We start from the raw sequence: 16,390 nt of genomic DNA on the forward strand, positions 1-16,390 counted from the left end.
CGGACACTCAACCAACTGAGCCACCCGGGCGTCCCTGCTTCTTGAGTTTCTGACCAAAAGCTCAATTCTCTTTAAATATAATCTAGATTTAAAACCCTTTTCTGATAGGAATCGAATCTCCCGCTTAATGTATAATTCCGTCCTCAAATACAACTCTCCTGATGACGGCGACAGGGAGGAAGCCAGTGAGAATCAGAGGAACCTTTTTTTTTTTTTTTTTTTTTTTTTTTTTTTTTTTTATTTTTGCGACAGAGAGAGACAGAGCATGAACGGGGGAGGGGCAGAGAGAGAGGGAGACACAGAATCTGAAACAGGCTCCAGGCTCCGAGCCATCAGCCCAGAGCCCGACGCGGGGCTCGAACTCACGGACCGCGAGATCGTGACCTGGCTGAAGTCGGACGCTTAACCGACTGCGCCACCCAGGCGCCCCCAGAGGAACCATTTTCAACAAGTTCATTTTATTGTTTTAAAGAATTCCCACCGTAATCTGGGCAGATGAGCAGAGCGGTCCTCAGTACACGCCTTCAGTCCGTGGGTCAGGCTGGCCTGGAATCGGCCCAGAAGGTGCTGTGGGTCAGTGCGGGTTTGGGGAGTTCCTGTGCGTTAGTCCGGATTCTGTGGTTGCACGCAACAGAATCCATCCCGGGCCAACCCAGAGGACAGAGGGAACATGCTGGAGGCTGTGGGAAGCTTGCTGACCGGCAGGAACGAGTCGGGAAGGAGACTTGGCCCAGGGCAGCCGTGGGGTTTTGGCAGCTGGAGCTGACAGTCGGCCGAGCGTCACTGACTGAGTGAATCTGCTCCCACCTTGCCCTCAGTGCTGGGGCACTTGGTCCAAGATTCCTGTTGCGGGGAAAGGTGTCTGAGTGGCGTAAGTGAGGCCCTTGGCCTTTTTCTCGGGCAAGGGAAGGGCGGACACGTTCCTGGTTAGACCACCAAGACTATAACCAGCGAGGAGGGGTAGCTCCCCCTCAACAAACTCGGAGGCTCTTACCCGAGGAAGGCGGTACGGGCCCTGGGCAGGCGAAAGGAAGTCCCCCATCCGTTAGAAGTAGGTCTCCGGAGAAATGTAAATATTTCTGTAAAGATCTCATCCTTGTTCTCTTTTCATAGACTCAAGTTCAACCCAGAGCACACAGTCTGAGTTATCAGGGTCTGAATTATTTGACTACAGAAACGATAGTCATGGTGATGTCAAGTTTCTGTTTGTGTGTTTGCTTTCATTGCTATTCTTAAAATAACCAGAATGAAAAATTTCCAGGCTGGAAAGATAGACAATGTCATCCCAACCTCCCTTCGCTTGAGATATAATTGCTGGGGCACCTGGCTGGCTCAGTGAGTAGAGCACACAGCTCTTAATCTCAGGGCCATGAGTTTAAGCTCCGTGCTGGGCACGGGGCCTACTTAAAAAATAAAAATGAATAGAGACTTAACTGGTTACTTCCAGTATAAAGCCAGGGTCAAATCAGTGAGCCCTCAGGAAGAGCCTGCTCCGCGCTAAGCACTCAGGGATGCGCAGAGGAGCGCAGGTCCGCCTTCTTCCGCGGGGTCACGACAGGAGGGCCAGATGCACGTGCGATTCACTCCGGCACAAGACGGATCTCATCTGCTGTCATCTCTTGTTACATCAAAATAGAAAACAAGACTTGTGTTAAAATTTCAGTCCAGTGGAGCTCTCTCTGGTTTACTTTCTACCTACTCAAAAGAAATACTGGGTTCTTTTCAACTGTTCGTTTAAAGGGAAAACTCCTAGTTTTTAACTCTCAGGAGCATTTTGAGATTCTTTGTGGGCTGTGATGGTTGAATGATATCTAAAATCAAAAGACAAAAAAAAGGTAAATATCTAGCTCTTGGATTTTGTTTTCTTATGGTTAATCTAGTGACACAAATGAAAATGAGGTCATATTAACAGGGGCTTAATGAGATCATATATTATAAAAGACGGAGGGGTGCCTGGGTGGCTCAGTCCACTAAGTGTCTGACTCTTGGTATCGGCTCAGGTCATGATCTCAGAGTCATGAGATCGAGTCCTGGGTTGGGCTCTGCACTGAGCATAGACTCCCCCTTAAGATTCTGTCTCCCTCTCTCTCTCTCTCTGTCTCCCTTTGTTCCTATCCCTGCTCATGCGTGCATGCTCTCTAAAATAAAAATTTTTGAAAAAATGTATATATAGGAGATGGCGTTCCTGACATGAGAGGCACTGTATCAATTCCAGACATTTTAATGTGTAAGAAATTAAGAACATATTTTAGCAGGTGCAAAGAGTGATGTTTTCGTGATCATCGTTTCATGATCGTCGTCGTATTTTAACCACGAATGGTTCACTAGCTTCCTTCTCACCTCTTCTTAATAATCTCTGAAATAATTCCAAATGCAACATTCCGCCCAGCGCTCAATGTTCCAGTTCTAATTTTCAGCGTGGAAGTAGCCTCTTTGCAGATATCAACGTATTCAAAGTCTCTAGGTTATTTTGCACGTCAAGTCTCTGGATTTTGACGCGTGGCGTTCACTAGTGATGTAAGGCCAGCGCGGTGCCTTGGGTATGAGGGTTTTTCCAGAACTCAAACTTAAAATCACCACACGAATATGGCTCTGTGCCTTCTTTGGCCTCTGAGGTTACATTCTAAACCCAAACATCACGTCGCTGTTGTCATTTGCCATTGCCGGCCGGCTCAAATCAGGCGAGCGGCTTGTTTTTTCCATCCAGTGTCCGTCCAGTTTTGAGGGTGACTAGTGACCACTGCAAGTCAGGGCAGCACTCAGTTGTGACGCACTGGATCCCCTGCAGGAGTTGACGTTCTCATACACGAGTCCCTGCAGCCGCTAAGGGGGTCTCTGTCTGTCAGCTCCTGCACTGGCACAGGATGGCCAAGGTTCTGGTCCCAGAGCTGTCCTGTGACTCAAGGAAGGACACTCGACCGTTGTGAGTTTGGCTTTCCCAGCGGAGCGGGCAGGGCGGTTGCGGAGGCCCTGCGGGTACAGAAGGAGCCCCGAGGGGCTCGGAGGAGGAGGGCGACACACGTGGATGGGGTGATGCTTGGGTGACAGAGGAGTGGCATGCCATGAGTTCAGGTAAGAGACGGTGAGGACAGGAGAAGAGCGGTGGTCAGAACGGAGGGGCCGGAGCAGCTCCCAGAAGTGTCTGGAGGGCAGCGAGGGCAGAGGCTTGGGGACGCCGCCCTGATTCCTGGCTGGGCCGACTGGGTTGCTGATGTCATTGACGAGAAGTACTGTGTTCCACTCAGCCTCCTATAATTTGGCATAGATTCCTTTAAGAGAGCAAAAAGTCAGGTGCTTCCCTCCAGAGTTCTTGAAATTGAGTTTATTTTCATCATTGACGTTGCCGCCTCCCCTCAGCTGACCGCCTCTGACTTAAGTCGTGTTATGTAAGCTCTGACTTGATGGAAGCCACAAACCATAAAAAGCATCAATAGGGAAACATCACCAGAGTTCTAGAAGCTGTTCTGTCTTTTCCTGGCGTCTTTTCTTACATTTCTAATATTAAAATATTCAAACCCTGAGGCTTTGGAACCAAACATTTCAGTGCTGAGTCACCAGTGGTCTACGTGATGCGTGTTTTTGCCCAAAGGGTAAATGAGGTCTCCCCGAAGGGTTCCTCAGAACGCTGTTGTTGTCAACAGCATCAGAGAGCAAGAGCCCCACCTCCCCGGGAGCCCCGGAGCATTCAGTAATTGCTGTCGTCGTCCCCTCTTTCTGCTTAGTATCTGTGTGGGGACGGGACACGAGGGCGAGGAAGGGAATCCCGTAGGTGACAGCCTGTGCTTTAACCAAACAAACTGGGCCCCCTCGCATCCTTCCGGCACGTGTCAATAGATGTTCTGTGCAGGGAAGCGCCTCTGTGCTCACGTAGCCCGGAACAAACAAAAGCGAGCAGGTCTCTTTGCTTCTGGACTTCTCGGAACCTTTGCTCTACACCGTGACTGCCTCAGAGAGCAGAGCAGATGGCGTGTTTCACACTTACGTGACCACACAGCCCTGTTTTCTGCAGAGGAGCCCTGCACGGAGCCCGCTTTGCTGAACACCGAAGGGAATCCATCTGCCTGTCTTTTGCCAGAGGGCACAAAAGACCTGCTGGCTTTAGCAGCGGGCCCCGGGGAGCAGTGGGCACCTTTTCTGCCCAGGACATTTCCTTTGCACTGATGTGTTTGGGACTTAGGGAGCCACGGTAGGAAATGCTTCGGTGACTTGGGGTTTCTCCGTGGCTTCCTTGTCTTCCTGCTTTGCGTTGCCAGCGCCTGATCAAGGAGAAGGACGGAGAGCTCTAGACCTGGTCGAGAGCTTCAGATTTTATTTGATTTTGTTGTTTCTAAGAAATAGATTTGGACCAGGGATAGCATGCAAGTTGCTGGTCTGTAATCATTACAGGTCTGCCAGTTCTTAAGTTCACAGACTGATTTGTTTTTCCTCGTTGAGATATAATTCACATACCATGAAATTCACCCTGAATTTAATTTTTTTCGTGTTTATTTTTGAGACAGAGCGTGAGCGGGGCAGGGGCAGAGAGAGAGAGAGAGAGGGAGACACAGAACCAAGCAGGCTCCAGGCCCTGAGCTGTCAGCACAGAGCCCGATGTGGGGCTCGAACTCACACACCATGAGATCATGACCTGAGCCGAAGTCGGACGCTTAACCGACAGAGCCACCCAGGCGCCCCTCCCTCCTTTTTTCATTGTTTCACCCTTCAAGTGCACAATCCCGTGGTTGTTGGTCTATCCACAGAATTATACAACCGTCCGTCAGTGTTAGAACATTTTCATCACCCCAAAGAGATCCCACAGCTCGTAGCAGCTGCCCCCAATCCTACAGTTTCCCCCAGCCCTGGGCAGCCACTAGTCTACTCGCTTCATAGATTTGCCGATTCCGGACATTTTGCATAAATGGAATCGTGCGGTCTTTGTCCTTTTGTGACTGGTTTCTTTTCACTTAGTGTAATGTTTTCAAGCTCATCCATGTTGTAGCCTGTGTCCGTACGCTATTCCTTTTTCACTTCAGGATAATGTTATGCATTGTACTCATCCGTTCATCGGTTGATGGACATGTCGGTTCCACTTTCTAGCTGCTATGAATGATACTGCTGTGCGCATAAGTACAGATTTCTGCGTGGACGTGTGTTTTCGTTTCCTCATATATGTATCCAGGAGTAGAATTACTGGGTCATATGGTAGTTCTGTGTTTCGCTAGTCGAGGAAGTGTCAGACTTTCCCGCAACAGCTGCACTGTTTTACGTTCCGACCAGCAGCGTATGAGGGCTCCGATTGCCCCACGGCTTTGCCAGCACGTGTTATTGTCCATCTTTTTGAGTATGATCATCCTAGTGGGTAGGAGTGGTGTCTCACTGTGGTTTTGATTTGCATCTACCCAGTGGCTGATGGCGCAAGTTGGGGAGGGGCAGAGAGAGAGAGAATCCCAAGCAGGCTCCACGCTCAGCATGGAGCCCGATGTGGGGCTGGAACCCATGACCCTGGGATCAAGACCTGAGCCAAAATCAAGAGTCAGATGTTCAACCAGCTGAGCCACCCGGGTGCCCCCATTTGTGTATCTTCTCTGGAGAAATGTCTATTCAGATCCTCTGCCCGTTTTTTAATTGAGTTGTCTTTCTGTCGTTGAATTTTAACAGTTCTTTACATGTTTTAGGTACAAGTCTCTTATCAGATATATGATTTACAAAGATGCTCTCCAGTTCTGGGGGTTGTCTTTTCACTTCCTATCTTCCATGTAGGTCTTTAGTCCGTTTTTGAGCTAATTTGTATATATGGCAAAAGTAAGGATCCACCTTCTTTCTTTTGCATGTGGTCATGTTTTTTTAATATATGTATTTTTAACATGTATTCATTTTTGAGAGACAGAGAGCAAGCAGGGGTGGGGCAGAGAGAGAGGGAGACACAGAATCCAAAGCGGGCTCCAGGCTCTGAGCTGTCAGCACAGAGCCCGACGTGGGGCTCAAACTCACAAACTGTGAGATCATGACCTGAGCCAAAATCAAGAGTCGGATGCTTAACCGGCTAAGGCACCCCGGTGCCCCTCCATCTTTCTTTTTAAAAATTAATTAGTGTTTTGTAAGATCCAATTAATATATGTATATCACATGAAAGTCAAAGTCAAAGAGTATTAGCAACAGCAGGAGCTTCCTTCCCCAGCCCCGTTGAATCCTTTTAGGTGTGTTAGTTAGGCTAGGAGTTTGGTGGCTATGACAGAGTCCTGACAACACGGTGACTTAAAAAGGCATAAGTTTGTTTCTTGCCCACATGAATCTCAGAGCGAGTATAACAAGTCTGCTTTATGAGTCAGTCACAGCCAGGGCTCTTTCGGCTGTCCCACTGTGCCCTTCAAGGGTCTTGGCCTTCCCTGTGTGCTCTGAGACGTTCAGCACATTGTCTGCATTGCGTTAAGTAACCAGCGGAGAATGAAGGGCGTGCTCCTTCCCTCTGAGAGCATGACCTAGAAGTCGCTTCTGCACGTACCCCGTGGCCACACTGGCGGAAGGGAGGCGGAGCAGTGCTGTCGTGAGCTGTGCAGCCGAGCGTCCAGCTAAGTATTTTGTTGCTGAGTCGGAAGGAGAGGCAGGTCCGGGGTCAGCCTGTGCCCCACGTGTCTCTCTGGTACAGCCCTCCCTGTGTCTGGGTAATGGGCCTCCCCTGCTTCCCCTCAGCTCACCAGTTCTCGACATTACCTTGCGACTTTTGCTGTCACACCTCGTCTCCCGTCCTCCTCATCACGTTTTCTTGTGACCGCAGACTTCACGTGTGTGCACGTCTTCTTTGAGGAGGGGCAGTACGGAATCGGAAACCCGGGTCTCCCCTTTGGGAAATGGCAGCACTTAGGCGGCTCGGGCAGCAGGTGCCTCCCAGCTGTGGTACCGTGGGTGCTGCTGAACCTCTGCCCTGAAGACCCGTTTGGGTTGCGTGTCACTCTGTCCCCACCCTAGCCCACCCTTTGCTTCCTCACCCCCCCCCCCACCTCCTGCCGCCAAGGTGAAAGGTGAGAAGAGCCGGTTTAGGTGCCTACAGAGCCTACCTTTCCCTCTTTGAAATGAATAAATCTAGGGGCGCCCGGGCGGCTCAGTCAGTGAAGCGTCCAGCTCTTCATTTCGGCTCAGGTCATGACCTCACGGTTTGTGAGTTCGAGCCCTGCATCGGGCTGTCTGCTGTCAGCACAGAGCCCACTTCAGATCCTCTGTCCACCCCCCCCACCCCGCCCCTCCCCAGCTCGCACCCATACACGCACTCTCCCTCCCTAAGATACAATAAACATCAAAAAATAAATAAATAAATCTTACTTCCTGGGCATATTCTAACTTTGGGGTTTGTAAAACATATTTCAGATAAATTATAGGAAGTCTTAAAACACGGCAAATACAGGTAGTAAGAGTTCACAAATTACAACTGCGGTCAGTTGCTCATGTTGCAGTAAGCGCAAATGAGCTCGCTAATTGCTTACCACTCCTCATCCCTTCTTCCTTTGGGACTGCGTTTGCGTCTTCATGCTTCCGTTCCTGCACATCGTCAGTGAAGATTCATCTATTAATGGCTTGTCTCCCTGCTGTGGTAGTTGTAACAAGCTTCATTTAAGATGGCACACTGTTTGGATAATTCCAAATTAAGTGTTTTGTTACGACCACATAAATATCATTCACAGCTGAGCCAAGGACACTATGGTTACTTTTTCCTTTTGGTAATAACTTTCTGTTTTGCCTGAAGTTAATGATGTCTTCTTTTTTTTTTTTTTTTTCCATCTGCTTTGTGTTCTTTGAATTTCTAAGTCTTCCCACACCCTCCTAGAGGCTCTTTGAAACTCCTCTCAATACAAGTTTTCTACACATTCCAACCTGTCAGATCAAATGTATTGATCCCTCTTTTCCCCCCGGAAGATGCTTCGTGGGCCCTCTATCCTGCTCAGGCCTGACCTGGTCACTCTCTAGGCCTCTGCTGCCCATCTGCTGCCTAGGGCTTCCCTCTCTCTTTGTTCTGAGAGTGTCCTGACCCTCTTTCCTTTGTTGGATCCTCCGTTTCCTAGATCCCGTTTCTGTCTCTTTCTTAATTTACCCCTTCGTTTTGCTGGAACACATCCTCTGCTGTCTCCTGAGAAAGGGTAAGTGGGAAGAACTGTTCTGTCCTTGTATGTCTGGATCTCTCCTGCTCTCTGCTTAGTTATTCTCTACTCTCTTATCCACTTCCGTTTTCAGGTGTGAGGATTTGGAATTCCAGACATCTCCTAGTCATCGTAGATTTTTGTGTTGCTTGTTCTTCTGTATATTTGAGGTATTTTTTTTTTTAATGTTTATTTTTGAGAGAGAGAGAGCACATGAGCAGTGGAGGAGCAGAGAGAGAGGGAAAGAGGGGCTCAAACCCACAAAAATGCAAGATCATGACCTGAGCCAAAAATCAAGAGTTGGCCACTTAACCGACTGAGCCACCCAGGGGCCCCCTGAGGTACTTTTCAAAAGGAAAAAGGGGTGGCGGGAACGTCTTTTACCATCTGGAAAGTAAACACGCCATTTCACTTCTTTGGTTGTGAGCACAGATGAACATTTTTGTGTGTTTGCTTCACCTTTTGACTCTCTACTGGTGTGAATTATCCATTGATAACTTCAGAGAACAGATTTCTTTAAACCGTTAGCACAAGACACGGAAGTCCCAGTGCTTATTTTTCTCACTTACCTCCTCTGAGACTCAGATGGTGTGCGTACCCCAGCTGTCACTTGCTCTCGTTTTCAGACTGCCTCACGCCCGTGACGGCCGTGAACATGCTCACCCAGCGGGAGGCCCCTGTCGTTATCTTGGCCAAAGCTGACTTTGAGGGCTCTCTGGATTCCAAAATAGGTGAGTAGCTATTAAAATACAATCAGGAGAATATACTTAGCAGGCTTCCGATCAAAACCCCAGCCTGTCGCGGTCAACTACAATTGCTCCCTGCTGACTCCATGGTCTGTTTTGCCTCTGGAAAAAAATGATATGCCCGCCATTTAAACATCCCTTATTTGATAACAACATTTTGAAAATATACCCAGTAGTCCACACCTTGCTAGTTGCTATTGAGAATAATAAAAAGTATCTGGCCGGTAGAGCTAGTTGGTGAGACGCATACGTATGGTGTGGGGAATAGTACAACTCCGATGAAATCTGATTTCGGAGCTCCTAGAACCAGCAGCAACTGTGGAGATGGGGGTTCTGAGCACGCATGATGGATTGGGCTGGGTTTTGGCAGAGGTCTGTGGGGGAGGTGAACTTGAGCCCTCCAGGGAAGGGACCGTGACACAGCAGTAGGGATGGAGGTGCATTTAGAACCGTGCATTGGATGTCCCCTGTGGCCTCGCTCATCCCTCGCTCATCCTCAGGTGTCGTCACCTAGCGGGTCTCAGGGGTGAACCAGAGGCTGAAAACTAATGACAGCGCGTGCAAAATCCGCCCTTTGGATGGGCCCGAGCGCCCCTCTTCTCCAGGATTCCGGCTGCAGATCCCAGCCACTCTCAAAGTGCCAAGAATCTGCAGAGAAAGTTCCTTCCACTCTCAGTTTCCTGGCACCCAGAAGAAACAGCATTTCTTATCAACATCGCGTTTTCCCTCCCAATTCCCAGATCGGTTTTTGGCAAAGTGATTTGAAGAACCAGCCAAACAGAAAATGGATATTAAGGCATTCGGGCCATTCCCTTCTGACCATTGGAACCTGGAAAGTGTGTTGCTTGAGGGAAATAATTCCTTCTATTTACTCTTACATATTTTATAATTAGTAAGATTCATTAGTACAATCAGCCAAGATAAACAATAAAAGGACCTCTTGTTGATGTGGCTTTTTGCTTTTACAGGGGGTGAGGGGAGGGGTGTATTTTGAGTCAAATTACTGGCACAGTATTGAAAATTTTGAAAGAAAAAAAAGTCTGATTTTTTTTTTTTTTTTAGGATGTGCCTGGAAATAATTTTTCCTGTTGTCTTGAATTCCCACAGTTACATTATTAACATTTTCTGAGTTACTGCTTCTTGCCTTCCAAGAAGAGCAATAGAAATAAAAAAGAGATAAAGTGGTGTTTTTGCCATTTCACCTGCACTTTACAGGTAGTTCATGTCCGGGGCACCTGGGTGGCTCAGTCGGTTAAGCGCCCGGCTTTGGCTCAGGTCATGATCTCACAGCTCATGAGTTCGAGCCCCGCGTCAGGCTGTGTGCTGACAGCTCAGAGCCTGAAGCCTGTTTCGGATTCTGTGTCTCTCTCTCTCTCTGCCTCTCCCCTGTTCTCACTCTGTCTCTCTCTCTCTCTCAAAAATAAAGATTAAAAATAAAATAGTTCACATCCTGCTGAGCCCCACATAACCCACACTGTGGTCCAGAGCATTCTTTATGTGGTCAAATGAATTTTTTGGCCACAGTGTCTCCTTTCGAACGTTTCTCCTCATTACCCCAAACCATACGCTTTGGGAGGGTAACAAATGGACACTTTCCAGTAATATTTATTGCTTGCCATTTGTCCTCACCCTTCCTTCAAGTCCACTCTGAACATTTGTCTGCCTCGTTAGGTGCTTTTTGTCAGTAATCTCAGCCGGAACACCACAGAACTTTCCATCACACCACGGAGCATTCTGTCTCGCCAGGGAGCTTTAGGACATGTTTCCCAAACATTAAATCACCCTCGTAGGAGGTCACCCGTGGAAATGTGACCGAAAGCACTGTATGTGTTGCCCTTAGTTTTCTCTCCCAGTGGCCACGTGACGCGTCATGTCTGCAGGGACGTTAGCAGGTGTCACGGCTGACCCTCCAGCAGGAGCTCTCAACCAGGGGCGATTTGGCCACCAGAGGACGTTTGGCAATTCTGCCGTCATTTTTCTGTCACACTCGGGGAATGCTACTGGCAGAGACCAGGGACGCTCCCCAACATCCTACAGTCCTCGGCACAGCCTCACAGCTAAGTCCAGGAGGCCGGCAGTGCCAGGATTGAGAACCCACCACGGGCAAGCTTGTGTGTATGAATAGCTGAAGCCGACAGTAGGCCTTGGCCCTCTGCATGAGTGATTTACTTATGCTCAACTCCGTCTCCAGGGCATATGTGGGTTGAAGAATAAATTTCTGTTCAGAATGAAGGTACCTTTGCCTTTGGGAACAGAGCCCAGCGTGCAGAAACACAGCTGTCAGCTTTCCACTTCCGGACCGAGTGGATTTTACCAGGGTGCCCTGCGTCTCGAGAGAATGTCACGGTCCTTGGTCACTGAGGGAATTCAGACAAGAGGCTTCTCCAGATGCTTGTGCTTCCCTGTCTCAGTGACACAAAGCACCCCGAGTCGTGTATTTCAGAATTACAACTCTTTTTGAAGCACAGAATGAAGACTTTAAGAAATAGGGGGGTGGGTTTCTCCAAGACGGTGCTCCTTTTTCCCGAGGAATGCGCCGTGGTTTTGTAACTTCTGTAGCTAAAAGAGGGTCTCCCTTGGGAAGCTAAAGCCGAGGGTGTTAATGCTGTCGATATCTCTGTGACTTGAGCATTTGCAAAGAAGGTGTTCTATGCTTCTCCCCTTCTGAATAGGAATTCCCAGCACCAGCCCAGAGGATGCCAGCTTAGCCCAAACCCTGGGCCTCCCCTACTCCGAAGTCATCGAGACTTTGCCGGATGGCACAGAGAGACTCCGCAACTCTGCTGAGGTGGGTTCCCCATGGCGCGGGCCTGACAGCTTCTCAGATCATGACCTTGGCCTGGATCTGATGAACTCTTTTCCTTCAGGTGCAGATTACAACCTGCCGTTTCACTCATCCCTACACCTAACGGTCTTGCAGCCTCGTTTCTTAATCTTTGAAAACAAAACAACATTCTTTTTTTCAAGATCTAGAAATGTATCACCTCTAAATCAAGCCTAATCCTAGGTTCGTGGCTATCGTAGTCATTCTATTCTGGGAATCTCCTGCTGGAAAAAAAAAAATCTCCCCTTCCGGGAAAACTGATTCCCTGGGAGAGTGACTGAAATTGGCTGTTCTCCCCAGATTATTGACTTGTTTCTACCTCAAGTTGAACTCACCTATGGAAATGAACACTGAAGTTGAATCGCGTTTATTCATTTGGTCCAGGTTATCTCTTGGCAGGTGGTAGGTCTGGCAGGATTTGACCTCAGCCTTGCAGTTGCCCCAGGCCAGGGAGTATGATGGAGGAGGTAGGGTGAGGGCTAAGTGGGAAAGAGCCGAGCTGGTGCTTCTCGAACTTGAGCGCACCCCAGAGTCGATGGGCGCCTCGTTCGGACCCAGAGTGCCTGGCAGATTCTGATTCAGCGGTCCCAGGTAGAACCCAAGAATTTGCACTTCTGGTAAGTTTCAGGTGCTTCCGTTGCTACAACTGATCCAGGATCCATATTTTGAGGATCCCTGGCCCAGAACCTTGCTATTCAAAGTGTGGTCCCCGGACCGGCCGCCCAGGCATCACTTGCCAGATGTGGAGACTCTCAGAGCCCCCTGAGTCTAATAAGATCCCCCATGAGATCTGTGTGCTTATATTGAGGTTTGACTCTTCTGGTTTATAGCGCTGTTTCTTAAACTTGGCCGCCCTTCGGAAATACCTGGAAAGTGTTTTAAACTACTGATGCTTGAGTCCCACCCCAGAAATTCTGATTTGACGGTTACGGGGTGGGAGGCATGGATCGAACATCAAGCGTGTTCCCCTCGTGATTCTCTTGTGCAGCTGAGTCTGGGAACTGCCGGTGTCACCTAGTGAGTGCCCCCCTGGCCGTGTCTCTGAATCGCCCAGGAGATGCTTACTGGCCCCAGGCTGGGTGATTCTGATTCAGTTAGACCTGGAATTTGGGGATTTTCAGGTTTGGGAGTCCCTGGCTATGGGATATCTTGTAGATACGTATACAGATAGACATATACAAAGAATAAGAGTGTGGCCAACTTTTTTTCCTTATGCGAGTGACGTTTTCTGACTTCGTGTGTGTGCCTTCACTTCGTAAACGGTATCCCCAGATGTGAGTCATGCTCTCAGATACGGAACCTTAAACCTTCTCTTCGACCGTGTTGGGGCAGGCTCCCTGGAGGAGGTGCAGAGCCAAAACCAAGGTACCTGTAGCGGAGCCCTCGATGTCTCAGCAGGGCAAGAAAGGAGGCACTCGTGGCCAAAATTAGGCTTCTGAAGTGCCCAGAGAGATACTCCCTCCTTAGTATGGGACTGACGTGAATGAATGCTCCCTGGCTTGTTCGGATAGGTTCAGGTGGTCCATTGAACCCTCTCCAGGCTCTAGACTGAATATCTAGGACAACAAATGCTTTTGGGCAGGTGGAGGGAGAGCAGGTGGTGAGAGGCTCCTGTCATCCGTGAGCCTCTGGGATGTAAAGACAGTGATTCGTGGAGGAGGTAGACTTCCAAGAGAGCTTGTGATCGTTTGCCCCGTCATCGTGTGATGGCGGGGGTGTGGAGTGTGGAGCGTGGGCCTTGCCGTGGTCGCGAGCACTGCGTGTTCTTCAGGAGACCCTGCAGACCCCAAGGACGGGGCTGCTGTTGATAAACAGCTGCACGTATTTCTGCATATGCCTCATGCTCGTAAGCTCCTTGCGGGCGGGGGGCAGAGCATAATTATCTTCGTGTCCCCAGTGCCTGGCAGGAGCCTGGCACATAGTAGGTATGCCGGCCATCTTCAGTGAACCAATTCCGGGGTACCCCGAGCCCCCCGTTGGCATTCCATGCCGGCTCCATTCTTACCATTAGTTTGGTTCTGAGAAGGGCATCAGATGAAAAGAGAAATTCTATTTTCAACTTAGAAAATTTTTTTTTTAATGTTTAATTTTGAGAGAGGGAGAGATAGAACGTGAGTGGGGGGGAGCAGAGAGAGAGAGAGAGAGAGAGAGACAGAATCCCAAGCAGGCTCCAGGCTCCGAGCCATCAGCCCAGAGCCCGACGCGGGGCTCGAACCCACGAACTGGGAGATCCTGAGCCGAGCCGAAGTCGGACGCTTAACCGACTGCACCACCCGGGCGCCCCTCTCTTTTCCAGTTGTGTTTCACTCTTGCTGTCTCTAAATCGAGAGCATTTAAACAGAGAAGAAGTGGTTCTGGTCCTTCCAGCTGTGGCTCCAATTCGTTCCCCTGCTTTGCCTGAAATTCCTTCGGCTTCAGGATATTGAACCTTTTCTCTTCCAGATTATGTTTCTCCCAACAGGGGACTGGTCATTAGAAATGCATATCATGCAGTTCTTTGTTGGCAGCTCAAAGCATTTGATGTCTGCAGTATCTCGGGGCTCAGGTGATGAGGAGAGCCGCAGAACTCGAGCCGGTTTCCCTGTTAGACACAGTGGACACAGGGAGTGGGGCTGACAGTGCTTTTAGGGGGTCCTCAACAAGGTTTTCACTTCTTTTAAAACCAGAGGGGAAAAAAGTGAACTTTTAGGATTTCAAAATTTCATCCGTTTTCATTCCACACACTCCTAAAATACAATTTTAACAAATTTTTTTCAAGTTTGTTTATTTTGAGAGACAGAGCACAAGCAGGGGAGGGACCGAGAGAAAGAGAGACAGACTCCCAAGCAGGCTCCACCCCATCAGTGCAGAGCCCAGCGCGCGGCTTGTACTCACGAACCGTGAGATCGTGACCTGAGCCGAGATCAAGAGTCAGACGCCTAACCCGATGTGCCACCCAGGTGCCCCATAAAATACAGTCTTTGGTATCATCCTAAGGAGGAAGGGGCCACAAAGATAGAGGCACCTGGGGCTCGTGAAGACACAACATGGCCCTGCACAGACCACACACGAAAGTCGCAGTCTGGTGGCATGGGGGTGGTGACACCTTGTCCCTGTGGAGGGAAGACTAGGATTTCTCTCTTTCCCCTTGCAGTTCACAGGCATGAACCGGCAGGATGCGTTTCTAGCCTTGACCCAGAAAGCCCGGAGGAAGAGAGTCGGTGGAGACGTGACGAGTGACAAACTGAAGGACTGGCTGGTCTCGCGACAGCGGTACTGGGGCACGCCCATCCCCATGGTCCACTGCCCGGCCTGTGGCCCCGTGCCGGTGCCTCTGCAGGATTTGCCCGTGACCTTGCCCCACATCACAGCTTTTACCGGCAAGGGAGGCTCCCCCCTGGCCACGGCTTCGGACTGGGTGAACTGCGCCTGCCCGAGGTAAGGGGTCCCCAGCACCCTGCTGGAGTCTCAGGCTCTCTGCTCCCTTGACCTGGCACTTCGACCAGACTGGAAAGAATATGCTAGGTCTTTCGGGACGTTGGAGAGAAGGGGCTGGAATCTGAGGCCTGGCCACCGGGATGAGCACCCTCTCCTCTCCTCTCTGAGCCAGAAGCAGCAGCAGGTGTCCAGTCACATCCTTGCCAGAAACACCTGGTCCCATTGATGGAAAGCCGCACGTGTTCAGCATAGCTTTGTAAAAGGCCACTTCCTCCCATTTCATATTCCAGAGAGCTTCTTGGAAGCAGAGAAAATGGTGTCTCCTCTCTGCCTTGGTTTTCCCACCAAGAGGCTTGGTAGCAATGGAGATTTTCTCATAAGTAGCAGCGTGGTAGCTACGAGGGTGTGCATGCTGAGGGGTTTCGCTCTTTAATATACTGAAACACCTGCTCGTTTTGGAAGTAGGATTGTTTCACTGTTTGTTCCCCGGCGTATCTCAGATGTGATTTTTGTGATACCAGACCGGCTGATTAAGCAAATAGGTAACGAGTACCGGCTGTGTATCTTCCTGCTTCCTTCTGTGGAGAAGCCATTTTTTTCTGGGCCTTACAGATCGCGATGAGGGTGTTAAAATGCAGTCCTCTGCCAGTACAGAGCTGAATTACGAGGTTGGTAATCAGGGAACCATAGTGCGGTTGCAGGGCCCAAGCTGGGGAGTCGGACAGTAACGGGTCCAAGGCCTGGCCCTGCCTCCTAACTAGCCATGCGGCCTTGGGAAAGTCACTTAACTTCTCTGAGCTTCGGTTTTCTTATCAGAAACTAAACCCCCTCGAAGGGCCGCTCGGGAGACTAGAATTGAGACATGTAATCCTGCACAGTGACCCTTACCAGTCAGGGAATGGAAGTGTTACCACTGTCCTCCTGGGTCCTCACCAAGCTGGTTTTAAGATAAGGCTTGTGGGCAGGAACATAGGGAGCTCTGGGTCTTTTTGGGGTAGAAACGTGGGCTCCAGGAGAAGCCAGCACACCCTCCGTATTGATAAGCGGTGACAAAAGGGTCTCTCTGCCGGAGACACTGGTGGCCTTCGGCACACCAGCTGCAGCAGCCCAGGGCCCTTGCGGTGGGGAGACGGTTTCCTCCCCTGGCTGTGGATTCCTGGAGGTCAGAGCGCAGGTCTTTGGTATTGGTCCAGGCTCCCTGGGCGATTCTAGTGAGCATCTAGGGCTGACAGTCACGGAACCAGCGTGTCCAGTGGTAAGGACCGCAGGTGCCCGAGTCCAACAGGTGTGGAGTC

At 49.9% G+C, this 16,390-nt stretch overlaps 1 protein-coding gene across 17 annotated transcripts in view; it reads left to right on the plus strand.

Moving 5' to 3' along the window:
* LARS2 (leucyl-tRNA synthetase 2, mitochondrial) overlaps positions 1-16,390 on the plus strand; it is a 186,776-nt gene that overhangs the window by 119,081 nt on the left and 51,305 nt on the right. For all 17 annotated transcript variants that reach the window (XR_013554259.2, XR_014136739.1, XR_014136740.1 and 14 more), the window contains 3 exons: positions 8,735-8,839; positions 11,527-11,642; positions 14,812-15,095. Coding sequence is in view for 13 of the 17 variants with exons in the window: in XM_081792774.1 (XP_081648900.1) it covers positions 8,735-8,839; positions 11,527-11,642; positions 14,812-15,095 (505 nt within the window). In the remaining 4 variants the exon portion in view is untranslated. The remainder of the gene's footprint in view (positions 1-8,734; positions 8,840-11,526; positions 11,643-14,811; positions 15,096-16,390) is intronic.

This window comes from Panthera onca, chromosome A2, assembly GCF_046562875.1.
Source record: "Panthera onca isolate mPanOnc1 chromosome A2, mPanOnc1 haplotype 2, whole genome shotgun sequence".
Taxonomy (NCBI): domain Eukaryota; kingdom Metazoa; phylum Chordata; class Mammalia; order Carnivora; family Felidae; genus Panthera; species Panthera onca.